The sequence below is a fragment of the Nuphar pumila genome, unplaced genomic scaffold, assembly GCF_984573655.1.
Source record: "Nuphar pumila unplaced genomic scaffold, dmNupPumi1.hap1.1 HAP1_SCAFFOLD_161, whole genome shotgun sequence".
Classification (NCBI taxonomy): domain Eukaryota; kingdom Viridiplantae; phylum Streptophyta; class Magnoliopsida; order Nymphaeales; family Nymphaeaceae; genus Nuphar; species Nuphar pumila.
In genome coordinates this window covers 66122-93702 of record NW_028323194.1, presented here as the reverse complement: position 1 = coordinate 93702, position 27581 = coordinate 66122, and the positions used below count along the sequence as shown (strand labels likewise).

The 27581-nt window shown below is 50.3% G+C and overlaps 1 protein-coding gene across 1 annotated transcript; it reads left to right on the top strand.

Annotated features, from left to right (window-relative positions):
* Positions 1-1488: 1488 nt before the first annotated feature.
* On the top strand, positions 1489-27581 carry LOC149810947 (uncharacterized). The gene is given in 37 exon segments (XM_089994050.1): positions 1489-1762; positions 2422-2837; positions 3922-4626; positions 4999-5391; positions 5393-5533; positions 5650-5833; positions 6098-6226; positions 6637-6884; positions 7597-7722; positions 7724-7879; positions 8281-8491; positions 9164-9285; positions 9287-9347; positions 9350-9463; positions 9466-9564; positions 9627-9933; positions 10021-10084; positions 10205-10373; positions 10376-10479; positions 11418-11705; positions 12236-12627; positions 12912-13257; positions 13845-14051; positions 14679-15037; positions 15348-15489; positions 16493-16660; positions 16907-17098; positions 17550-17855; positions 18822-19123; positions 19553-19824; positions 21131-21372; positions 22386-23480; positions 23965-24459; positions 24808-25125; positions 25347-25619; positions 26504-26819; positions 27286-27581. Coding segments are annotated over 37 exon segments (10032 nt in total).

Genomic DNA, 27581 nt, shown 5'->3' with positions numbered 1-27581 from the left:
AGTGATCCGTTGTCAGGCGGGAATGGAAAAGACAGCCATGGCCGACCCCACTCCTAGGAGGAGGAGGGTTCTAAGCATGCCAAAAACTGCCAAAACTCCAAAACTCCCAGTCCAAAAAACCCCGAACTTCATTACACATCTCACTGGCAGCAGTGAAAGGTGACTGCCAAAAAGAATGTCCATGTCTGAAATCAGTCAATAAACTACCAATACAAAGCCCCCACTAACTCCACTGTCATCTTCCAGCAATATACAAAGATATGATGATGATGTATCTTTTTACAACACTACCGCATCCACATGGACATTGGCAACTCCAAGAACTACTTGGGAATCAGAGTTATCATTACCATCACCTGAGGCAAGCGTACCTGGACCAGCCTGACTTACCATAACCTGACCTGACATGTCTTCATCCTCTTCGTCCTGTACCCTGCAAGAAAGGAGGTCAGCCACGGCTGACCAAAAACGACCCGTCAACTCCTTTGGGAGATCGTCGCAACCCACACTCAAAATCTTTGTCAGGAGATCAACTCCCAACAGAGATTCCAATTTAGTTGCCAAATTCCCACCTTGTAATCCAAGACCTCCAACCGTTTCAAGAAATTGGTCTATTTTTGGCCACAAGATGGGACAATCCACGGTACAGTGAACACAGCCTGTGTGAGCATCCCCCAAATGCTCATCGCAGTCCTTGCAGTGATACTGTACGGGATCCACAAACTCGTAAGTCTGATTTTGAAGTCGGCTTCGTAGGGCAAACAGCTTACCACTCCTAGCGCTCATGATAGATATGGGCGTAATAACACACTTACCTTTTTATTCTCAATTTAGCACTGGCTTTGACTGACCGAAAGCTGACCGCAGGTGGCCCGTCGACACTGCCGATCTGCACACAGCCTACACAGCCTATGGTTGGCCACTCACGATGGCTGGAATCCTAGAACGAGCCACGCGCAAAGCTAACACCGAACACCTCGCCTTCCAACGTAAGCTGAAAGCCGACACGCAGAGGTTGCAAGAAGACATCGACGACGCCTCGCTGCAGGTGAGCGCGTTTGCGCAGCTGACGGACATCAACGAGCAGGTTGAGTTTGCCGCTCGAGGGCAGGCTCTCATGGCGTTCTTGGAGGAGGCCGGCAACCGCAGCATGAGCATCAACAACGAGGAAACTCTGTTTGAATTGACGCGCTCGGAGTGGCCCCGAATCGCTGGGCTGCAGAAGGAGCTGCAGCCGTACACGGACCTCTGGGTGCGCTCCAACCCCAAACATTCGCACGTTTTCCGTGTCAACGCATCTACAAATGTATCTTTCTGAAATGGGGTTACACTGTTGGACACATGCCTGCGACGTACCATGAGCATTCGCATACAGGTTTGTTCTGAAGCATCTGTTCCGGGGGTTCAACACCCATTTCTGTCCCCAAATATCCTGTACTTGCAGGCAACTGAACTAAAAATTCACTCTGCTTGGCGGGAGAAACAAAAATGACGTGTTCAGTATTGCCATTTAGAGGACTGCGTGCTGTGCAGAGCATTGTGAGCGAGTTCAACATCAAGTACGATGACTGGGTGTATGGCGCTTTCTTGAAGCTGGATGCAGAGTACCTCGACGAAAGTGTGAACGACTGGTACAAAAAGATGTTGAAGCTGTCCAAAAGCCTGCCACGGGATGACCTCAAGGGCGTCGCTGAGGTGTTGCGGGAGAAACTTGAGGAGTTCCGGAGCTATTTGGGCCTCATCTCTTGCATTTGCAATCCAGGTACAGGGAACCCGGCATACCATATCTATGAATTGATCAATCAAGGAATTCCTGTCTCACGGGCAATCAGCATTAACGGAGAGTCAACCTCGTGCGGTTTATCCTGACAATCTTGACAACCTGTTGCTTAAACCCCGCCCGAAAAGAAAGACTACCCCGATGCTTTCTGCATGTTCCTTGCAGAAAGGAACCTGCGTGGTGCATACCGTATCGCTGCTAACTATTCAATCACACTAATATTCAAACTTTGTCCGAATCCCGCGAACCATGCAACCGTAGGTACAATAAATCAGGATTGTTTTTTATGATAGCCCCGAAAATCAGATAGTAAAAATCTATTTCTGACCAAAATTTTCTGGAGATTAGTTCTTCAAGCGGCCATCCTTTTGCGATTTCGGTTGAATAGTTAGCGGTAGTACGGTATATCTCACTTGGTCACGCAATTTTCCTCTTTCTCAAACCCATCTCAGTCCCATTCTTGAGGCATGCTTGATTTTAGAATATCTCGCTACAAGATGATGGTGCATTGATTAAGGCAACCCATTTTGAAACAGCAAAAAACGCATATCTCCTTGAGATACCACCTTTCCTGAGTTTGGTTCCAGCGCCCATTGGCCTGCCGTACATAATGTGACTCAGATCCTCATCATGTGACTCAGGCATGCGGGGACGCCACTGGCAGGCGATTTCAACGACCGCAGGCTTCAAGGTCGCCCCAGCAGAGGACACTTCGCTGCAAAACCTGCTCCAACACGGCCTCTTGAAGCACGAGAAAGCGCTGCAAGACATTTCCGACGCAGCATCCCGGGAGTATGCGCTCGAGAAGCAGCTCGACAAGATGCAGTCCGAGTGGGTCGGCATCGAATTCGAGCTCGGCCAGTGGAAAGACACGGGGGGCTGCATTTTGAAAGGGGCGTCCGTGGACGAGGCCCAGATGCTGCTCGACGACCATGCGATCAAGTCCCAGGCGATGATGAGCTCGCCGTTCGCGAAGCCCTTCCATGACCGTATCTCAATGTGGACTACGAAGCTGAGTAAGATGCAGGACATCTTTGACCAGTGGCTGACTTGCCAGGTGAGGGAACAGCGCTCTTTTGTGCTCCTTGATGTGCACATCAGTTTTACTCAACGGGAGCGAACAAATATTGTATTTTGGTAAACTGTGCAAAAACAAAGGCCAGCGTTGACAACGAGCAAGACAGCCAAACCGTTTATCAGTTGAGGTTGCGATGCACATGCTCTAGATTGCCGTTGCATTCAACCTGAGGTTCCCAACCTCAGATAGACTGATGCATGTCAACGCACTACCAGGGCAAAACCTAAATCCAAGCAGATCACCTCCGATAGCCTGACCAACCTAACTGATCAATCTGACGCACATACCAAATTCCAACAATGACTGCTCTCGCGCCTGATTCGTACCTTATGGCAGAAACGTCCAGCGGCATTGACGTTGAGTGGGGGCAAGGCAGCCGTAAGTGACCCTGCGACCACGTACGAGTCAGTTCTGTTTCTGTCAGCAATTACAAAACATGGGGGTGACGAGTTTGTCCTTTTGAGGCAATTCTATGTACCGCTTAAACTGCCACCTTCGAATCGAGGGGTGCTGCGTTCGACTCTTGGTTCGGCGCATGTGGTTTTCCGGTGTGTCCAGGACACTGATGGTCAGAGAAGTTGCTCTTGAAGCAAACTCCGCCGTAGATTACGCCTGTCGCATTCGACGGCGTCCAAGTTTGCATTGTTCGTTTTATGTACCTCTCGCCACCAAGTATGCAGGCACCCCGACATTCAAGCTTCTCACAAGGTCCGCAGACTGTTCAGCAGCCAGTGTCATGGACCCTGATTGTTCTATCTCCTGACCTACACTTTAGAAAAGACAATGCACTCTTGTTCATTACAAATCTGTGTCACATCTGGAGGTATGGGACAGACGTATCCCAAACAGTCCCTGTTTATTGGCATCATCAGCTGAATATTTAGCAGTGATGAAACGCCCATTGGGCACGTACAGTGGCAATGCCTTCACAGATATGGAGGGTTTCCTGATTGATTGATTTATTTGTTTATAGAAGTACTGTACATGGCTCTGAGCACTCTTGCTCATAGCGAGCTACCTTCTAGACATGACCAGCAATCAATGGGTCTGCTGACCTGTCCAGGTCAAATGGATGTACCTTGGGCCGGTGTACGGCTCTGAGGAGATCGCGAAGCAGATGCCAAAGGAGCGGAAAGAATTTCAAGTTGCGGACGGCAAGTACCGTCGCATCATGGCCGCCACCGAGAAGAACCCCAACGTGCAAACCATCTGCAGCATGGACGGACTTCTCGAGGACCTTGTGGAGTCGAACAAAGCGTTTTCGTCGATCGAAAAGTCGCTCAACACGTACCTCGACACGAAAAAGCTCGCATTCCCGCGATTCTTCTTCCTATCCAATGATGAGCTCCTCGAGATTCTTTCGGAGACTAAGGATCCGCTCCGCGTGCAACCATTTGTCAAAAAGTGCTTTGAGGCTGTTCAGGAGCTCCACTTCCAGCCAGATCTGATGATAACTGGCTGCACGTCGATTGAAGGGGAGACAATTGCGTACGACAAGCCAGTGGATCCAAACGGCGAGTCGAATGGCGTTGAGCGATGGCTGCTACAGACCGAGCAAGTCATGGCAAAGTCGCTGCATAGCATTACGGCGGCTTCGGTGACTGATTTCGCTAAACGAAAGCGAGAGGAGTGGGTGCTTGTGTGGCCTGGGCAAGTAGTGCTCTCAGTTTCGCAGATCTATTGGACACAGGCGGTTGCAAACGCGCTGCGGGATGGCGGCTCGGATGGGCTGGCTGCGTTTGCAAAAAAGTGCACGGAGGACTTGCAGGTGCGAGGATAGCGCACACACGATGAGAACTTGAAGCATGAATTTTGGAGCAATCTGGCCTGATTATCCTTTTATCTGATTCGTGGAAGGATGCATAGCCCCTGTGACCTGCTTTTGGCGGCGTGAGTTGTTCCTGTTCAGGCGGTGATCTGCAGCAAGTCCCATTCTATAGAACTCATAGAATTCATGAATCGAGAGAATATATTAATGTTTTGCGGTGGATCCAGTGGAGAGTTGTTGCCATCGGACAGTACGTTCCTCAGCCATACATATCTTGCCAAACCCGGTGAAAACCTGTTACATCATTTTATGACAAAAGTCGATAAATTTCCGATGCACATCCCTCAACCTTTGGCAACCTCCCACTTGCAGGAAGAAGTCAAACTCGTTCGTGGGGAGCTGACCAAGCTGCAGCGAGCGACACTTGGAGCGTTAGTCGTGATCGACGTGCACGCGCGCGACGTCGTCGTCGAGATGGTCAAAGTTGGAGTAGAGGAGGAGACCGACTTCTCCTGGCAAGCGCAGCTGCGCTACTACTGGGAGCAGGCTACCGTAGTCGTGCGCATGCTCAACGCATCTGCCGCATACGGCTACGAGTACCTCGGCAACTCGGGTCGCCTCGTCATCACTCCTCTCACGGACCGATGCTATCGAACTCTTCTCGGAGCGCACCATCTCAATCTTGGAGGGGCCCCTGCCGGCCCCGCGGGAACCGGAAAAACGGAGACCACGAAAGACCTGGCAAAGGCGGTCGCAATTCAGTGCGGTTGTGTTCAATTGTTCGGACCAGCTGGACTACGTCGCGATGGGCAAGTTTTTCAAGGGGCTGTCCGCTTCGGGCGCTTGGGCGTGTTTCGACGAGTTCAATCGTATCGAGCTCGAAGTGCTGTCAGTTGTGGCCCAGCAGGTGCGAGTCTACCTGGCACTTACACTGGCACTTACTTGCAAGTTTCATTTCCTTTTCTCCGTACGGAAACCTCAAATAAAAGCATGTCAGATGAAGTGACAGCGCGTTTGATGCAGGTGTTGACAATCCAGCGTGCCAAAGCGTCCGGAAAACCCCGATTCGTCTTTGAAGGCGTGGATCTGCCCATCATCCACACCTGCAACGTCTTCATCACGATGAACCCTGGCTACGCAGGCCGCTCCGAGCTGCCCGACAACCTCAAAGCCCTCTTCCGGGACGTAGCCATGATGGTGCCTGATTGTGCGCGTCTATCATTAAGTCTGAAATACATAAATTAACACTTCCTTGTAGCCAACTGCTCTCGTTCCCTAGTATACAACACCCCAAGCTTTCAAACGAATTGACGAATTAACCTTGCCATGCCAGTTTTGCTGCATTGATTGGACATAACCAGGTGGTTATTTCCGACTTTGTCTGGTCAAGCATCAGTCAATCATGAAGCATTTACAGTCTCCCGGAACTATATATGGGGATCAAAGTACTGAAAACAACTTGTATCTGCAGATGCGATGATCTCGGAGATTATGCTATATAGTTTTGGCTACTTCGAGGCCCGCGTACTGGGCATCAAGCTGGTGCAAACGTACCGCCTGTGCTCGGAGCAGCTTTCTAAGCAAGACCACTATGATTACGGTACGGTGCATCCCTTCCATGCCCTGCTTGCAGTTCCCCAGCAGGTATCGCGCGCACTGAAGTGCTCCTGACGCTGAGACAAAGGGATGTTTTCCCCTGCGGCGGAATAATGCGGCCCTGAAACTGGCCAGCTGAAGTCAGACACCTGCCTACCTGCAACATTCCTTACTCCCCCGTCTGTACCGGCGGCGCTTTCGTTGGGCATGAAGGCCCTTGGGCGTGTCCCTGTCGGCGCAATGCGCGCCTTCAGAGACATGGCCTGAATTAGAGGAAACGAATGATTTGAATGCAGCATTGATTTATTGAGTGCATGGCCTGGTCGAATATCATTCGAACATCGATGACTGAATGATTCCAGAACCCAGTCAGCAACAACAGGGAGTACAACCAACGGTGGGGTGTGTGTTCAGGTATGCGTGCCGTGATGGCCGTGCTTCGAGCCGCCGGAAACCTGAAGCGCAAGTTCCCTGCGGAGGAAGAGGACGTTCTCATGCTTCGCGCGATCAACGACGTCAACCTGCCCAAGTTCCTGGACGAGGACGTTCCCCTGTTCCTCGGCATCCTCTCGGACCTTTTTCCTGGGATCAAGCTCCCGGAAATGGACTACACAGACATGATTGCTGCCATCAAGCACAACTGCGCTCAGATGAACATGCAGGTACGCGTTTCGGTGTTACATTGGCGATGGCCAAGCAGTTTGCTCAGGAACGTCATTAAGGCCCCACGAGGTATCCTTTGAGCATGATGTAACACCACCACATCAACATAGGCAAGTGAGCGGGACGCTCACAGGAAGAGCTGGTCCCAAACGCGTGCAGCATATGTAGAATTCTAACAGCAGGTTCTGGCAGATGTGCATGTGTCTCTACTAGAGCTCTAGGTGCACATGCACTGCCCTGGGGGTCAGGAGCCCAGTCACCGTTGCAAACCGTATTCGAGCCCTAAGAACACATCCAAACATAGCACTATGCAGCATGGACAGGTCCGACATAGCTGCGAAAGTCACCGCGCAGTTCCAGGGCCTGAAAGAAGCGACCTCATAAATGAAAATGAAAATTTGGACACCGTCGAACGCGACAGCGACCACGTCAAGCATACCTTTGGTGTGATAAGTTGGCACTCTAGATGACAAAATTGCCTGACTATTATGTCAGGATACCTGTTTGGCAGCCTCATGCTATGGCAGGCCTCCACATCAACACATCACACACTTTTTGGCACCCCCGACGCTTGCGTCTTGGGCACGCCCCTGATGGCGCAGTGTGGGCCTTCAGAGACAGGGCGTGTTCCAGATTGATTTTATTGATCATGTAAACAGCCTGGGAAAGTCACTGCAACATGAATCACTAACAGGCCTCTCCATGCCGCAGCCTTTGGAGACCTTCGTTGTCAAGATCATTCAACTTTACGAGATGATCGTGGTGAGGCACGGGCTGATGCTCGTCGGATACTCCTTTGGGATGAAGACAGCCGCGATTCGAGTTTTGGCGGCTGCCCTTGGGGGACATGTGTGCGAAGGGGCAGGGCGGCGAGTTCAACGTCAAGTACTACACTCTCAACCCGAAATCTGTGACTATGGGCCAGCTGTACGGTCAGGACGACCCTGTCTCGAAGGAGTGGAGCGATGGAGTTTTAGCTGTAGCTTTCCGAATGCTGCCAGGTACGAACAGTTTCTGGCCAGGAAGGGGTTTGACCCCATGTGTTCCCCCAAGCATGCATTTTCAGGCGAGTGGACCCAAAACTCTGCCTGGAAACGCGGGGTACTAAGCCTACATAACATGCAGGACAAATTGAGTGAACGAAAGAACCAATTTATGTCCCCATACAAGTACTTGGAGGTACCAATGTCCATGTGGATTCATCAATTATGTAGAAAGATGCATTGTTACATCACAAACATGGGGTTACGTCTCAAAATCCATGTGGATGCTTTGGCGATGTAAAGATACATTATTACATGACAAACATGGGGAAATTGAAGTAACAGTCATCGAGACTCTTTCCATTCAATATGCATAAGCCCTTGCTCGCTGTGCTGACACATCGGTGTTGTTGTTTGCAGGGACACCAGTGATGACCGGAAGTGGTTGGTCCTAGACGGCCCGGTAGATGCTATCTGGATCGAGAACATGAACACCGTGCTGGATGACAATAAGAAGCTCTGCCTCAACTCCGGGGAGATCATCGCCATGCAGGGCCTCATGAACCTGATCTTTGAGGTCCAGGACCTGGCTGTTGCCTCCCCTGCCACCGTCTCTCGATGTGGTATGTATGACAACTCAATGTTCTTTCGCCCATCGTCAATGCCGCCTTCTTTAGCCTGGCGTATCCCTTTTCCTTTCTTTGCCTGTTTTGCTTCATTTCTTTGCATCCTGTGTCTGCATTGCGTTGTGGCGGGCACGGTAAGCTTGGTGTGCACATGTGCTGGCGTACGCATCACGGCATCCGCCAGATTTAGTCAAATGGGGTAATTTGTTGACCGGAATGCCTGAAAATGCATCAGGGGTCGAAGGCCATTCTGGTGAAAGTACTGATACGCTGTTCCAGATTGCACTCACACAGGCATTGCCCAAGGATGGGCGGCATAAGAAGAAAACCATTTGGTTGCCGATTGGTGTATTTGCGTTTATATGTATTCAAAATGTCCCTGTGGGTGCGGTAGAGTTGTCAAAACATACTTCATTCACTTGTGGAGCATTTGCAGTGACCATGGGGTCTGCAACATGCACTGAGCGATCTCGGCTCTGGCTGTCTTCTCTCAATATGAATATGACTTCTTAGAGCTTGCGTATTCATTTGGCTATTTTCACTAACTTTTCCCGAACGGCATTTGGCTTGTATGACAGGATAGATGGCATTTGACGACGCGGCTTACTTTTACAATACTTTTCACTAACTTATTCATAAATGCAAAGCCTCTCTGCAACTGGAATGCAGGCATGGTGTACGTCCAGCCTAGCCTGCTTGGATGGCGCCCCATAGTCGAGTCATGGATGCAGCGAAGGCCATCAACCTTCGACGACCGTCAGCGGCAGATGATTTACGCGCTCTGTGACTGGGCTCTTGCCACCAACGCTGCGCCTCGTCAGCAAGTTCCTCAAGCAGCCTGTTCCCATGCAAGAGCAGACCTAGTTGTCGCACTACTGAGACTGTATGAGTCGGAGCTCGATGTCATCTTTTCGCCCGAGCTCGCTTCACCCCCCACCATGAAACTGTCAGACGTCGAGGCCGCCATCCAAAACGTTTCCTCTTCTCGGTGGTTTGGAGCTTGGGCGCGTCTGTTGATGATGTCGGGCGCGAGGAGTTTATCGCGAATTCCGCAAGTACACAGAGAACAAGTGCGCTCCGAAATGAATGAACCAATTGGGGTTAGGGGTTAGCTTTGTTTTCACCGGTTAAGGTACCCTGCTGGCCAAAGAAACCACTCATTATATGGCTCAGTTGATGGCATATTTCATTCCGTATTCACCGAAAGCAAGCCTTGATCGAGAAACTCGCCATGTCCCCTTTGCTGTGAAGCACTACAAGATGGGCGGACTCAAGCCTCTACTATGTGAAATCCTGGACCGGCTTGAGCGGGCTCTGGTGTGCAGATTCCCAGGACAATGCTGGCTAACGAAGCAGCTCTTGATGCAGATTCCGCTGTTGACGAAGCCTGCTGAGCTCGGCAAAAGATTATCTCACCCATTGCTAACGCCAACCCTGAGGTTCAAGTTCTGAAAAAGTGATCTACCAGAACGGAATTATCCATTCTGCAAACCATTGCATTCCTCAACAAATGACATCCTTTTCAGGCATCTGGACCTACAATTTATCTCTAAACACCATCTGGCGAGCCGCTGCTCCTTTGCTCATACTGTATTTGCACCGTAGGTACGACGATCGAGTTTCCCACACAGTCAAGTCCGAGGGGATCAAACTGAACAAGCCCTTGCCGAAGGAGGTTCCATCTTTCGTTATGTGTACGTGATCGAGCAGAGCACTTGGAAAGAGTGGATGGAGATCACCCCCCCAAGGAAGCTCACCGACGACATGGAGTTCCAAAACATCATCGTGATGACTCAGGACGTCATCAGATACACTTACCTAATGAACACGCTCATCATGCATCAGCACCCCGTTCTGCTGGTGGGACCCACGGGAACTGGAAATCGGTTTACATGAAGGACTATCTCACAAAGCAGCTGGACCGCACAAAGTGGGTGTATATGACCTTTGGCTTCTCGGCACAGACCAGTGTGAATATGACTCAGGTGCGTTGACTTTGCACTTGAATACTGGTTACATGTAGTTCTTGGACTTTAGCCAATGTCCATGTGGATGTAGTTAGGGTTGTAAAAAGAAACTTCATCATCATAGATAGTCCATTGCCGAATGGTTGTACATGTTCCCAAGTAGTTCTTGGAGTTTGCCAATGTCCATGTGGATGTGGTAGTGTAGTAAAAAGATACATCATCATCATAGAAACAGTCCATTACCAAATCGTTGCAATAGTCACGCTGGTCCAGGATCGCTTGCATCAGGTGACGGTCATAAGATAGATAAATAGTTAAATTGGACTTGCCAATGTTCATGTGGATGCGTTCATTATGGAACAAGACACATCCTCCTTGTCACCAAGGCAGTCAGAATATATTGCGAGCAGTCATAAAAAAGACAGAGAAGCAGCACACATTCCGCACAGACCAGCGTAAACAAGATGTAGATGCTTTGCATCAGTGTTTTGCCAGACCCTTTGATTTTCCGGGTACAGATGCCCAATGATACATGATTTTTTGGGCAACAACGGGGATCAGAACTCGTTCTGGCGAAGTACTTGCATTGCATCTGATGCTGATGTACCTTCTGATCCGCCCTTCACCAACATCTCCTCGTAGACGCTTGCTTTTTGATTGCTTCTTCCTCCCTTTGCGTCTTCCTTTATCTGGGATGGTGTTTTATCGGCTTGTGCTGTCATGTCTATCAAGCATACTCATGGGCAAAGCTTCAAGCGCTGTCAGTTCAACGGCCACTTCATTCGTGCCGCTCTCCAATTGAACTAGGTGATCAGTGTTGTGCTACCTTGGTCACTGCACATCCCGCCAATCCCACATAAAATTCTGCATTTGCTGCAGTTAAAACAATTAATGCTGTTGCGCTACCATGCTGAGAAACCTGTCTTCTGTTGTTGACCTTGAGGATGTGTATGTAGGACATAATCGACGGCAAACTAGACAAGCGCCGAAAGGGGGTCTTTGGGCCCCCAGTCGGCAAGCGAGCAGTTATCTTTGTGGACGACCTCAACATGCCACAAGTTGAGACGTATGGGGCTCAGCCGCCGATCGAGCTGTTGCGGCAGTACATGGACCATTCAGGATGGTTTGATCGCAAAGAGTTGACCTTCCGGAAGCTTGTCGACATCCAATTTGCTTCGGCCATGGGCCCCCCTGGGGGCGGAAGGAACGCCGTCACCAACCGCTACCTGCGGCACTTCTGCCTGGTGCGTTTTCTTGGCTTCAACAATGATATTCTGACAGAAGTACTGTGCGCAGCATATTCCACGACCTTTACTGTTTCACATCTGTATATTCACACCTATATAGTGTGTGTCGATTCCACTTCTTAGTTGGTTACCCCTTGCTTCAGATTTTTGGCACAGTCACTACCGGGCCGTTTCTGAGTACATGTTACATGAAGTGTTCATGCAGGCCTTTTTGTCTGTTTGTGCAGCTCATGGGCATGCTGGTGCATTGCTTGGTGTGGTACGCAATATCTAATCATGCAATACTCAAGACCTAGATATACAGTTGAAGCTTCGGCTGGGTACCTACGGCAATCTATGTTTGCCTGCAGGGGAGTGAAAGGCGTTCCTTGTGCTGTAAGGTTTGAGACGGCCAGTAGTTAAAGGTGGCCAAAGGAGGGGTCGTGGCGTGATTCCCGATAAATTCATCTGTTGAAAAGATGTGAACGTGATCATGGGCGATAATAACCCACGCAGATGTCTCAGCCGGAACAGGCGCTGACCTGCAGATATCTATGACGGAATTTGAGGACAGCTCCAAGCGGGTCATCTTCTCAAAGCTCGCGGAGTGGTGGGTCGACAAAGCACGCTATCCTGAAGACATCAAATCGCTGAAGAACAAGCTCGTGGATGCATCGCTCCAAGTCTACAGCAGCACACTGAAGGAGCTTCTGCCGACGCCAACGCGCTCGCATTACACTTTCAACTTGCGCGATCTTTCCAAGATCTTCCAAGGCATGCAGACCGCGGGCAACACGCTCAATGACGTTGAAGGGACAGTCCGGCTGTGGGTTCACGAAGTTCTGCGGGTGTTCTTCGACCGTCTTGTGGACGAGCACGACAGGGAATGGTTCACTGGTGCTGTCCGGGCGGCTTGTGACGAGCATTTCCGCATCAAATGGTGGGCCGCCAAAGCTGATGTAGATATTCGTTTGGGCGATGTTGTTGGGCAGCATCTGACGAGCATTTCTGCATCAAATGGTGGGCGTCAAAGCAATTGTAATAGTAGCTTAAGATTGGCATGGTGGTCGTCAGACCTGGCGGCTGATGGCGTACAGCATCCAAGACAGCGTGGTATTCCCTGTGTGCCTCTTTTGTTTTGAAATTGAAAACAGGGTTTCTTCTCAATCCAGCATTGGCACGACCCGAATATCAGCTCAATGATGATTTCCAACATGTGTACAGGACAAAGTTGCTGGGCCGAATCGCAAACAGCAAGGGAGAGGTAGGCCACGTGGAGATGCGGTCGCTCCTCTTCGGCGACTTCCTGGTCCAGGGAGCCGACCCTCAACTGTACGTAGAGCTGGACGACCTATCAAAGCTATCCACGGTTGTTGAGGAGTACCTCGCGGACTATAATGCCAACAGTAAGAAGCCGATGAAGCTCGTCCTCTTCACGTTTGCCCTCGAGCATGTGTGCCGCATCTGCAGAATCATTCGCCAGCCTGGGGGCCATGGGCTCTTGGTGGGGCTCGGAGGCTCTGGCCGGCAGTCGTTGACTCGGCTGGCAGCGTTTATGGAGGACTACAATGTGTGCTTTCCTGCCGCTCTTTGGCTTATAAACTAAGTCAATCAATCGGGAATCATGCCATGTGCCCTTGCTCTGTTGCCAGTGTCCTGTCCCATTTCGTCCAGCTGACCATTAAGCGGAGGGGACAGGGCGTGGTTCCCAATCGCTTATAATAAACGTATTTATTAGCCCTGCATGGCAACATTCCGCCCCCCCCGCCGCAGTTGTGTTCAGTTGTGATACGCTGCATTCGATCGAGGAAGATTAAATATTGACTTTTGGGGCTTTGACGGCTGCGGTGCCTTGCTGGCTTTAACAGTGCACGGCACGCTGTTGGTCAGGTTGTTGACTGCGTTTTGCTAGACCGTGTGATTTACGGGTCAGTATCCTTGAAAAAGCATGATTATTTGGGGCAGAAATGGGGCCGACTCCATTCCGCCAAAGCACTGTTTCATCTTGCCTAATCAGCTGGCCGGACGAGCGACTGTAACGAGCGATTGCCACCTTGCAACGCGCAATAAAACAAATGAGTGAATTACACAGCACATTCCAGCCAAATGCCGAAATACATGAAGCATATGAAAGTTGCCTATACTTGATTGTTGCAGGTTTACCAAATTGAGCTGACCTCAACCTACTCTCGGAACGATTGGACAGATGATCTGAAAGCTGCCATGAGGATGGCTGGGGAGAAGGCCAAGCCGACCGTGTTTCTGTTCGGAGACACTCAAATAAAGGAAGAGTCGATGGTGGAGGATATCTCCAATTTGCTCAACACTGGAGAGGTCCCCAATCTATTTGATCCCTCTGACCAGGTGCCATCTCCCGTTAATTTAGTTCACCGCTAAGTAATTTGAAAGAACAAGTTGATTCCACTTCAGCTGTGTTTTGATTTATGATCTTCAGCTCGCACTTCAAACTGGTCAGCTCATTGGTCAAGCATCCCCACATTGGGGAACGACACTGCCAAGGCATGAACGCCGCCCAGCGTACGCATCTCATAGTGTACTGTCCGCGTAGTGACCATCACATGGTATCTCTAGATAGCAATCTCTATCTCGAGATAGCAATCATTCCCTGGCGGTTCTTGGAGTCGCAAACGAGTTGCCATGTGGATGCGGTGGTTTTGCGATTGCAAGCAGATACATCTGTACAAACACGTTGTGACCGACGATGTAACAATGCATATGTCAACGCCCCCTTTTTTTGGCTGATTTTTTCCTTTCTTTCTCAACGCCTTCGCAGAGCGTTTTTGTCCACCGTGCTGTTTGCCTCGGTGTCAGAAAAGTGCGCTAAGATGAAGGTCAATGACCAGGTCAAGATTACACTAGCTATCCACTTTCAAGATTACACGGGTTATTTTTGCCAACACAGCATGTCGGCGTGCCTGTTTACAACAAACTGCATCAACATCCATGACACTTTTATAACTGTATCTGCAGGTAACGATTGGTGAAGCCGTGAGCTCAAGAGCTAAAAAAGTCGGCATGGACGGCTCAAGAGCCGACCTCTTCAACTTCTTCACCGCCGAGGTGAGCCGCTTCCTGCACATCGTGCTGGCGTTCTCGCCAATCGGCGACGCCTTCCGAACGCGGCTCCGGATGTTTCCATCCCTCGTCACCAGCACCACAATCAACTGGTTTGCCGCCTGGCCAGATGACGCTCTGCGGACCACGGCAGAGCGCTACCTCGCCGATGCGGATCTGTCCGATGACCTGAAGAAGAAGATGGGCGCTCAGTGCATGAACTTCCACTCCACAATTCACCATATGACGATCCGATACAAGGAGGAGGCCAAGCGGTATGCTTGTTTTCGTTTCAAGCCGTTTTGCAGCAGTGCTTCAACAGGCCCTTTCGTTTCTCGGGTCCAGATGCGCGGCGTTCAGCAGTTGATTGCTGTCCGGAGAGCCCCTTGAGTGGTTAATTGTTGTGTGGACTGCGGCACATGACTTTCAACCGCCGCTACAGGTACAACCAGGGCGGCCTGTCCCAACGTACGTTACTGTAAGCCGCATACAGAGGTTATGTTGCTTGTGTTCATTTCTAGGTTTGACTTCTATGTTTCTATGTTGATAATGTTGATTGACTTATGTTTCTACGTGCTGTTGCAGGTACTTTTACGTGACGCCCACATCGTACCTGGAACTGCTCAAGTCGTTTAAGGGTCTGCTTGCCAAGAAGCAAGCTGAAGTCAGCGCAGCCAAGTTGCGCTACGAGAATGGTCTCGAAAAGTTGAAGTTCACAGAAAGCCAGGTGCGTACAGGCCTGGACGGCGCCGTTGCAGATCGTCAGAAACATAGGGTGTGTAATCCCATAACGGGAACCTTGACGTCAGGCTGGCTTACTGCACTGCCCGTGTGGTCGGCTCTGCGTCTCACTAACGCAGAGTTTCGCATGGCAGCCCGGCATCGGCTCGGCTTGGGGGTGCCGTCGCTGATTGACATCCCTCCTTAAGAACAGGCCTGTGCCTTGCTCCTAAGTTGTCTACAAGAGATGATTGCAGATTTGTTCCCACTGCACTCGTTATTGAACGGTGCTTTTCTCCCCAACATGCACGTGGATGCAGTATCTCCGTCTAGGCGCAGGGGACCTGGCATGATTCCCGATTGATTGATTTATTATTTATCTCGAGACTCGCATTGAATGAAATGGAAATGGGTCTTGAATGCAACCTTGGCCAAACTCGGCGGGCTCAATTTACGACGGGATTGCTTCAAGAGCAACTCTTGTAACCATCAGCGTCCTGGACACACCGGAAAACCACTTGCGCCGCACTGAGATTTGAATGCGTGAGCCCTTGATCCAAAGGTGGGCTCTTTCACCGGTAAGAATGGAAGAATTTTTACTGGTGAAGGTTTCTTAGATATTAATCTTATCTTTCTTATATAGAAAGAGATAGATCTCTTTCCATAGATCTTATATTTAATAGATTTTGGATTGACCATAGGTTGCGACTCAGGTTCACCATCAGCGCGAGCAGCCCTTCTTGGTTGGCCCTGCCTGTACACCCACGGTCAGCCAATCAGGAGGCCGAAGCCCTCTGCGTGCAGTGCTTTTCTCCAGACTGGGTTTCGACCCCCATTTGTGTCCTGAAAATTCATGCGTTTTTTGGCATCTTGAACCCGGAAATCACACTGCCTGGCAAAGTGCTGTGTGGGTGGGCTCATTGCGGTGATGTTTGTGTTGCCAAGTGGGCCTTGGCATGACCTTTGCTGACCTCTTTTCCGTTCTTTTCTCAAATCCTTCAGCTGAGCAGGTCAACACGATGAAAGCAGAGCTCGAAGTTCTGAAGCCGCAGCTCATACAAGCAAGCACGGAGACCGATGCCCTGATGGTCAATGTCGAGAAAGAGACGGCAGATGCTGACAAGGTCAAGGCCGTTGTGTCGGTCGACGAGGCCAAAGCAAAGGAAGAAGCAGCAAAGGTGAGCTCAGCGCAGTCGGAGCCACGGGTGTTGTTTGTCTAACACGGAGAATGCATTTTGCACATGTTGCCAATGTGCATGCGAATGCGGCAGAGCTGTAGAAAGATACACTATTGCATCACATAGATAATGGCAGGAAAAAGTCAACAAGCAACCAAGACAGCACATTCGAAGTGACGCAGATCATTGAATGTCAGCGTCGGAACAAGCAAGCCTGTTGCGGAGACACATCATCATCATGCGCAGGTGATTGCAATCAAAACAGAGTGCGAGGGCGACCTGGCGGAGGCGATGCCGGCGCTTCTGGCGTCGATCAAGGCGCTGGACACTCTGACAAAGAACGACATTTCGGAGGTGAAGGGCATGAAGTCGCCCCCGGCTGCCGTCAAGCTTGTTATGGAGGCCGTCTGCATCATTAAGGGCCTCAAGCCCACAAAGGTGACATTCCCACCCGTCGAAACACAGCAAGGCCAGTTCCCTATATCGTACAGCCGCTAAGTATCAAATCGAAATCGCAAATAAAAGGCCGTTTGAAAAAATCTCAACCCAAATCTCCAGAAAGTGTTGGTCAAACATTGTGATTTTTACTATATAGTTTTTGGGGCCATCATGATAGATATTCTGGATAGATTGTACCTACAGTTCAATGTTTGCGGGATTCGGTCAAAGTTTGAATATAGCGTGATTGCATACTTAGCGGCGATACGGTAAATAAGAAAAGTGTCGTGACGCTCCTACTTTTTGGCTAGGTTGAAGGCAGGGGGGCCATGCAAGTTCTTGGAGTTGCCGTTGTCCATGTGGATATGGTAGTGGTAAAAGGATACACCATCGCCATCTATCGTTTTATCCTTGCTTTGATTGTGTGTAATCGTGCTCGTTGAGAGTGCAGGTGAAGGACCCGGACTCGGGCAAAATGGTGATGGACTATTGGGAGACGTCCAAGAAAATGCTCAACGACATGAACTTCCTCGACTCTCTCAAGACCTTCGACAAGGACAACATTCCGGCAGAGATCATCAAGAGCTTGCGCCCCATCATCGAGCGCGAGGACTTTGACCCTAAAAAGATTCTCAAAGTCTCCAAGGCAGCCTTTGGCCTCTGCTCGTGGGTGCGGGCCATGGAGACATATGACCGTGTCGCTAAGGTGGTTGGCCCCAAGAAAGCCGCCTTGGCTGAGGCAGAAGGTCAGCTAAAGGTACCGCCTCTGACCATTTCGTCGGCCACCTCATTAATACGGCGTTCCATAAGCCTCCGTACTTGCGTCCTCCTGTGGGGGATGCTGCATCCCTCCACTCAGCTCTTGCTGTCTCGCCCGTTGTCAACGCCGCCTTTTTTGAGCTGGCGTATCGCTTATCTTTTCCTCAAAGCCTCTGACATCTCCGATGAGCCTTTGTACTGCAGAAATGTCATGTACCACAGGCACTGCTTTTGCCAAATTGTGAAACAGCAAGAGATACCTATCCTGTTGCTTGCAATCAACCCCTGCTCGAGGGCGGGGAAAGCACGCAAACTTTCTTGGACAATGCAATGCATAGCATGTAGCAAGAGCAAGGCACAGCGGTGTTGATATTGTACCTTTCTGCAATGCCGCATCCGCCACTTATGCGCAAGATGAGCTCTGGTTGTCTTGCACGTAGCGGTCGATTGCCGCCCTCTTTGGGCTGGCACGGTCATTACATTTCATGGTTTTCTGCAACTTACGCGGCATCTACATGGATATTAGCGCAGAAGATTCCACCACAGCGGTTCTGGGACACATTGAGTGACACTTCGAGAGTGACATCAAGCACACCTGAATGTCTACAGTCTACTTTCAACGTCCTGCAAGCACTGTTGTCACAGCCTTGCATCAGAGGCAACATCTGCAATGAGTGATGATGATGTATCATTTGTTTCATATGTGCTGATTTGCTTGCTTGGTGACTATTTCCTGCCATTGCTATGTGGTTTAGTTATGTATCGTTTCACAACACTGCCGCATGCACACAGCAGCTCCGTTTGTGGCAACTCCAAGAAACACTTGGGTAGTCAATTGGGAATCACACCATGTCCCCTCCGTTGCGAACACGGCGAGAGAAACTTACCCAAAGTGCGCTGCTTGAGTGCTCTTTTTTTTCTTTGTGTCAATCCTTCAGTCAATGTACTTGTCGGTTTTGTCCAGGTTGTCATGGATGCTCTTGCGATCAAGCAAGCCGAGCTCAAGGACGTTGTTGACAAGCTCAACGCACTCGACGAGGCGCTGACAGCTGCAAGAGTCAAGAAAGCGCAACTCGAGGCAGATTTCAAGCTATGCTCTGAGAAGTTGGACCGTGCCGGAAAGCTCATCGGCGGGTTGGGGGGGGAGAAGTCGCGATGGACTGAATCGGCTGAGGGCCTTGGCAGGCAGCTTGTACGGCTCAGCGGCGACATTTTGCTTTCATCCGGCTACATTGCATACCTCGGGTCATTTACGATGGGATATAGGTGCGCCCGAAAGCTCACTTTCATCCAACCAAACTGCTTACCGAAGTCTAGATAACGATCAAATAGAAGACGTTACGCAACGCGGCTCCGATGGTACCTGTAGGTACATAAAATCGTGATCACGATTCTCTATAAATAATTCCCGAATCACAATACTTTAGATAGAGAACGGGTCGCAACGCATCGCAGGGTAATGATCAATTGCTTCCTAGACTATGGCACCTTGGGTGGTTTATGATGGGCCCATTATTTTGCAAGATGCGCCTGCCCCTTGTAAATCTGGCGTTGAAACCGGCACGGACTTGTTCAAGAACATTGCGCTGTAGGTGTGCACATGATCGTGACTTGTGCACACGGAATCCGGCCTGAATGTCGCGAGCATGTTGCTAGTTGCCACTTCTGCTGACTCGCGTGAGACATGGCATGCAGGACCGACGTGACACAGCAGTGGATCGCCGCCTGTAGTGAATCGGGTATCCCAACGTCCGACTCCTTCAGTCTCATCACTGCCTTAGGGGATGCGGTTAAGATTCGGCAATGGAATATCTGGGGGCTGCCCAAGGACGACTTCTCCTCGTGCAATGGGATCATCATGGTGAATTCAAACCTGTGGCCCCTATGTATTGACCCTCAGGGGCAGACTAATAAATGGATCCGCACCATGCATGCAGCAGACCAGCTCGTGACTGTCAAGCTCACAGGTCTGTCGCCATCTTCAGCGCCTTCTTTTTTGGGCTGGCGTAGTTGTTTGTTAACTATTTATGTAATTTATCTACACATGAACAGACACATTGATTTATGCTATTTGTGTCCTTCACAGGGTGCTCAACAACTCAAGCGATCACGCCATGTGAGAAATTCAAGACTCACCGATGCATGAGGTAAAGTAGTCATGCTCGGTCAGTATCAGAGAATGTAGGCCCCAGTGAGCACAAAGTTCACTGGCTTCTCAGGGATTGCAAGCAAAGAGTGCATGACATGATTTACTGCATGGTAAATGGTGCTACTCTCCATACAGAACGCTGCAGTACATATCCTCAGTGAGGTGCTTCCAAGGTGGTAAAATTTTACCACCATGAATGGAGTCGTACCATTCTTCAACTGGCGCAGGTTTCTATTTCACGCAGCATTCTATGTGAACATGTTTTTTGAGAACACGATTCGCGGCGCACGCAGTGACAAACGCAACTAGAACTCAACACATGTACGGCGACGCTAGGGGCAATGCTGAATTCAGCTTTGGTGTACTTGAAACTGCCCAAGGTTGCAAGCTCAGGCGTCAGTATTGAGTGCGAGTTTGCTAGCCTGTCGATCGTAAAAGGCCGCGCGCGAAACACATGCGCATCTCCTCAAATCATAGACATGGACACGGAAGCATCGCAAACCACCACCAAAACACTCCATTGCTCGTTACCCCTAACCAATTAGTAGCACTCGTAACCCCTAATCCCGTATTACGAGTGCTATAAGGGGTTAGGGGTTAAGGGGCACACAGGAGCATATCTCCCAAAGGTACCCCGTGCTCAAGGGCTTAAATACAGTGAACAAGACGTCAGAATTTCATGGAAACAGTCAATGACTATGAGTCACACTTTCCTGTACGATGCATCACGGAATCATGAAACTGCCTTCCTTCACGTATCATCTGCTTTGCAACAAGGCATTCCAGCGCTCATGACTGCGCGTTGGGCTAACAGCAATTGAAAGTGGAGAAGTGGACTCGCCTGAAAGGGACTCATGTGCGAGTGATTGAGCTGATTATTATTGACTGAACCTCTGTGAACTCTGACAGGCATGTCAAGGCTAGGCAGAACGAATCACATTGCACCTCAGAATCGTGCACTATTCCCCAAGGGGACATGGCGCGACTCCTGATGGATTGGTTGATTTGTTGTTTCGGTACTCCTGGCTTTTTGTTGAAAGCTGATTTTCAAGCATTTTCTCCGCTTACCGGGCTGTCCATCACTGCATTGATGACGAGCTCACACAGTGTGACCTGCATTGCAGACGGCAGCTTCCTGCGGCGAATGGAAACTGCAATTCAAATGGGCTGTCCGGTGCTAATGGAGAATGTACAGGAATCACTGGATGCCTCGCTAGAGCCCGTGCTGCTAAAGCAGACATTCAAATCGGCTGGCTCCCTCATGGTTAAGCTGGGCGACAGTAACGTGGAGTGGTCCCCTCACTTCAAGTTCTACATGACTACCAAGCTCCGGAATCCGCACTATCCGCCTGAGCTCTGCACAAAGGTGCGCAAAGGAAGCATCATGTCTCGCTTTCTAGTTTGATGTCTCTGCAGAGCATTCGGACGAAAACGCCATAACATTGGTCGGCTGAGTATTTGGATAGACCTTTTGTTGCCAAAGCCGTGGTTATTTCTGCCTAAATCTCTGAAGGGTGTTGTATTCGCGATATTGTGCAAATTATCATCAAGATCATGAACCACACATTCCACCTGACTGAAGGAATGCAGATTTCGGATCCACATAAAACACATGGAGACAGACAATCCCTGTAGAATTGCAAATCGTTTCCATGTGGATGCGGCCGGGTGGTTAACAAGCGCAAGTGGGTGAAACCCCTTGGTTGAGTCTCTCTCGCCATGCTCGTGGCGGAGGGCAAATGGCGGAATTCCCAATTGGTGGTGATGATGATGAATTTTATGCGACACGATACGATACGGTAGTGTCGACACTACCATATCCACATGGACATTGGCAACTCCAAGAACTACATGGAAATCAACGAATGATCGATAATTGATGAAAGCTCAAACCTTGGCCCGTGCATAGGCAATGCCGTGATGTACTACCGCACAAATCGCCATCCTGGCCCTGGTGAGGGCTGGAAGAGGGTTTCAAAGGGGGACGACTGTCCAAACTGCTAACGTCCCTGTGTTAGAGAGGACAATAAGTCTTTCCGAGTGCATGACTGGTCTTGCTTTTATGCCTGAGCTTCAGCGTGTTGCCAGACTCTTTAAGCTCTGTTTGCGGGTTGCGATGCCTGAAAATGCCTGACTTTTGGGGGCAAAAACGCGGGTCGAACCCCATTCTGGCGAATCACTGCTGAGCTTGAGTGTTCAGGCTGTGTATAGGTGTGTCTGTTTATGCAAGGGAGGAGCTAGCAATGTACTGCAGGGTAGACCAAGTCGTCATGGCTCAGGAAGTTGTGGCAGATCCGATGAATCCCGATATGATGCACCCACCAAGCAATGATACAGACAGTCTTTGCATTGAGTGATTCAAGTGCTGAACTGCCTCAGGTTGTGCTGCTCAATTTCATGATCACACCGGAGGGCCTGCAAGATCAGCTGCTGGGGATTGTCGTGGCGCAAGAGCGCCCAGATCTCGAGAAGCAGAAGAACGAGCTCATCATCCAGAGTGCCGAAAACAAACGGAACCTCAAGCAGATCGAGGACCAGATCCTTGGAGTGCTCTCTTCCTCCGAGGGCAACATCCTCGAAGACGAGGGAGCGGTCAACATCCTGCAAGAGTCGAAAGTCGTCTCCGACGACATCAACCGCAAGCAGAAAGCGGCCGAGAAGACCGAGATCGCGATCGACGAGGCTCGAGTTTCGTACCAGCCGATCGCTGGTCACGCATCCGTGCTGTTCTTCTGCGTCGCCGACATGGCTGCGATCGACCCGATGTACCAGTATTCTCTCACGTACTTCATCTCGCTGTTCCTCCGTTCCATCGAGATGTCGGAGAAGGCGAAAGCCGTGCCGGTGCGGCTGAACAACCTGCGCGAACACTTCACGTACTTCCTCTTTGTCAACGTCTGCCGCTCGCTTTTTGAGAAGGACAAGCTGCTCTTCGCGTTCAACCTCAGCACAAAGCTCTCGATCGCAAAGGGCGAGGTGTCGCCGAGCTTCCTCCGCTTTTTGCTAACAGGGGGGATATCGATTGGCAATGCGCACCCCAATCCTGCGAGCGATTGGCTGTCTGAAAAGGCCTGGAGCGAGATCTGCCGATTGAGTGACCTCGGGGAGCCATACTCGGATTTGAGGGCAGCTTTTACAGCCTCCTCGGGCGCCTGGAAGTTGCTTGCATCGTCAAAGGAGCCACAGAATGAGCAGCTGCCGGAGCCGTGGGACTCCCAGCTGGATCGGTTCCAACAATTGCTCGTTTTGCGGGCTCTGCGGCCCGACAAATTGGTGTCGAGCATCCAGAAGTACGTCATCCACGACATGGGGACGCGCTACGTCGAGCCGCAGGAGTTCAATTTAGAGCCTATCTTTGCTGAGTCGTTGGCATCTGTCCCGCTCATTTTCGTGCTCTCGGCCGGATCGGACCCGATGGCAAACCTGCTGAAATACAGCGAGGACAAGGGTCGCAGGGTTGAGGCTGTGTCACTAGTGCGCTCTGGACTGTTCTTCTCCACTCATGATATGCAAGCATGAACCAAATAGACACATTCGATATGTCAGATATCCTCCCCCCATGATATCAACCCCTGTATTGATCGATTGACATGGGCATTGACATTGAAAGCCTTGGTGGGTACTTCTCAGCATTGACACTGATGACTGGCGCATTGCCGGGAAAGAATTGGACATATCTTTCCCCAGGACCGCCTTTCGGTGATCGGACGCGCAGATTGAAATTCTGGGGGACGAGTTAACACGATTTAGCTGTACTGTGTTTGACAAGGCGAAGAAGCACTTTACAGCGCATCCTTTACATAAAACGCAGAGACTGCTACAGGCAGTTGATTGCATACACTCGTCAGGCAGCCTCTAGATTGTGCCGGAAGGTACAAGGTAGGCCAGCATCATGGAGATGACATGACTTGCTGCCTGAATGATCAATTGTATTTGAGTGGATATTGCTTGTTTGCAGGGTCAGGGCCAGGGCCCAGTAGCGGAGAGCTGGATCAAGGAGGCATTGACAGGTGGGTTTTGGGTCGTTCTCCAGAACTGCCACCTCGCGAAGTCCTTCCTTCCGCGCCTCGAGCAGATCTGCGAAAAAGACCTCACAGGCGCTGGAGTGCACCCGGAGTTCCGCATCTGGCTCACCTCCTACCCGTCGCCCATTTTCCCCATCACAATCCTGGAAAATGGGTTGAAAATCACCAACGAGGCGCCCAAAGGCATGCGAGCCGGCCTCGAGCGGATCTACAAGGCTGACCCGCTTACCGACAAGCAGTTCTTCAGCGGGTGTAGCAAGGAGACGGAGTTTATGAACGTGCTCTTTGGGCTTGCGTTCTTCCACTGCCTCGTCATCGGCAGGAAGTCATACGGCCCGGTCGGCTGGAACATTCCGTATCAGTTCAATGAGAATGACCTTCGCATCTCACTTCGACAGCTTCGAATGTTCATGGACGAATATGACGAGGTATGAGTCTAAGCGCTGAAGCAAACACAAACTGATGTAAAGTAAAGCAGCAGAACGAGGAGATGGGATATCAGAGAATCAAAGATGAGAGAAGAACAGATGAGAGAGGGTGTCAACCCAGTGAATCAACAACAAGCAGATGGGTTACTACGCAAGCAGATCTGTAGGAAATTCAACTCACACCCAATGCGGTAGTACAGCGATGCAAAAGCCAAATCTATCGAAAATCGTGCAGAAGCCCGTTGATCCTTTGCTTTTGTCGAAGACATTGGGGTGGGGCTTTCTTGATCATAAACAGATTGTTTAGCATTCGTTTTGAACACATGTGCACAACCCACATGCTTGCAGGTGCCAATGGCAATGCTATCGTACACGTGTGGAGAGTGTAACTACGGCGGAAAGGTAACAGATGCACAAGACCGGAGGACGCTCATCACCATCTTGCAGTCATTCTACAACGAGGACATCCTCTATGGGGGCTTTCAGCTATCTGCTTCCGGGCGATACAGTGTGCCGGACCCAGGAAGCCACTCAAGCTATCTAGACTATCTGGCTTCGCTGCCACTGGTCGAGGAGCCAGAAGTGTTTGGGCTTCATGAAAACGCCACAATCACGATGGATCTTCAGAACACTCAGCTGCTGCTTGACTCCCTCATGCTGACTCAGGTGCACGCCCCCCCTGCTGCATGGCTGCCTCAAAAGTTTGTGAATGAAGATCAACAGGCGCGAAGCACAACATTGAGCGCGGCACTTACCAAGGCTATCCAAGCAAGTACTCAAACACCACTCTGACTATCGACTTTGCCAGTTTTCAATGACGAATATTTATCCGCATATCTATGACAAATATCTAGCCTCTGTCTAATATCAATGGTATGACCATGCAGCCAAGAGACACAAGCGCAGCCGGAGGCAAAGGCAAGTCACAAGACGACGTAATGTTTGACGCAGCCGCCGATATTCTCGACAAGCTGCCGGACGACTTCGATGTGGAGGCCGTCCAGATGGCGTACCCGGTGGTGTACGAAGAGTCGATGAACACCGTGCTTTGTCAGGAGCTCGGCCGCGTGAATGTGCTGCTGCGTCAGATTCGGAACTCCTTGCGGGACCTGAAGAAGGCTGTGCGTGGTCTGGTGCTCATGTCTGCGGAGATGGAACGAGTATGTCCTCACTGTCGTCTCTGAAAACTATGCATGAATACCGTACCGCCGCAAAGTATTCAAACCAGATCGTAAAATACATGCCTGTTTGGTAAACCTTAATCCCAACTCTCCATGAAATATTTGAAAAATGCCTATTTTTACTACCTATTTTATGGCGCTCACATGATTATCATTCCTGATTTATTGTACCTACAGTCGAATATGATTCGGAGGATTTGAACAAAGATCGAATGTGAGCGTGTTTGAATGCTTAGCGGCGATACAGTAAGAAGGCCTCGACTGCTCCGCGGTCTCAGCTCTTGCACTACACTTTTGGTTGGTCGGGCACCACGCCATGTCCTTGCAGGCGCACACTGAGCCAACAATATGAAACGAAAGAAACAACAAAACCGCGAGTTGTTGTTGCTGTTGCTGCTGTTTCTTGCTTCTCCCCTGACGCTCTTGAGTGGCGAATATCTATATACCTTTGACGGAGTTGTAAACGCATCTGCCAGTCCTTGCATTGCCAGACCTGTGAGTTAGCGTGTCCAGGTGATGGTAACGGTAGCACTGATTCCCAAGTAGCTTTTGGAGTTGCCAATGTCCATGTAGATGCGGTATTGTTGTAGAACGATACATCATCGTTATCAGGTGCCCGAAAATGCACATTTTTGCTTGGGACAGTAAATGGGGAGCGAAACATATTGTGGCAAAGAAGTGGCCCCATCAATTTTTTTTACGTCATGTGTTTCCTGGCCCGTACTGGCGTGTGGTATTTATCAAAGGAAATTGGGAATGAATGCGCGCCCACCAATCACACATGTGACCAGTTAGCAGGTGCTATGCTGATTTGAGCCCACCAAAGAATGCCTGTGTGTGTATCAGTTTCACACTATGCACAGGTCGGTAACTCCCTCATCATAGGGAAAGTTCCGGAGCTCTGGCTAAAGAGGTCCTTCCCGTCTCTCAAGCCCCTGGGCCCATACGTGAAAGAAGTCCTCGACCGATGCACCTTCTTCAGTTCGTGGGTGGAGCAGGGCCCACCCGTCACGTTCTGGCTGTCAGGCTTCTTCTTCACGCAAGCGTTTCTGACGGGCGCAAAGCAGAATTTTGCGCGAAAGTGTAAGGTCGCCATCGACGCAATTGACTTTGACTTTGAGGTGAAGGATGGCGCTGACGACTGTAGGGAGAAACCTGAGGATGGAGTGTATGTGTACGGTATGCGCCTCACCACATGTATGAAGAACACCTTCCGACCTTGTTTGTATCATGAGTGAATACGCCAGCCCAGGAAGCAGATGGTTAAAGCAACCCCTTGTTATCCCCAAAATGAACGCGCTTTCGGGTCTCTGATCGCACAAATCCTACGGTCTGGCAGAGCAGAACATCCCGATTTGAGCGCTCAGAAGTGATGATGTATCTGTTTACAACGCTACCGCATCCACATGGACATTGGCAACTCCAAGAACTACTTGGGTATCAGTGCTATCGTTACCATCACCTGAGGCTAGTGTACCTGGACCAGCCTGACCTAACATGTCTTCTTCTTTGTCGTCTTGTACCCTTCAAGAAAGGAGATCAGCTACAGCTGACCAATTACGGCCCGTCAATTCCTTTGAGAGATCGTCGCAACCCCTAACGCCAAGACACCGATCAGTGCTGACATGCACGCGGAAGGATGCAGGAATGTACCTGGAAGCCGCTGACTGGGATGCCAACTCACATGAGCTCTGTGAGTCCAAGCCAAAGGTCCTGTTCTCGGCTGTGCCAAACATGCATTTCCAGCCGCAAGAAATCGTCAAATTCAAGGACTTTTCGCACTACAATTGCCCCATGTACAAAACCAGCGAGCGGAGAGGAGTGCTGTCCACCACTGGACACTCAACCAACTTTGTCATGGATGTGAGGATCCCGAGTAGTCAACCTCAAAGCCATTGGATTAAACGTGGAACTGCAATGCTGACCAGCTTAGATGACTAG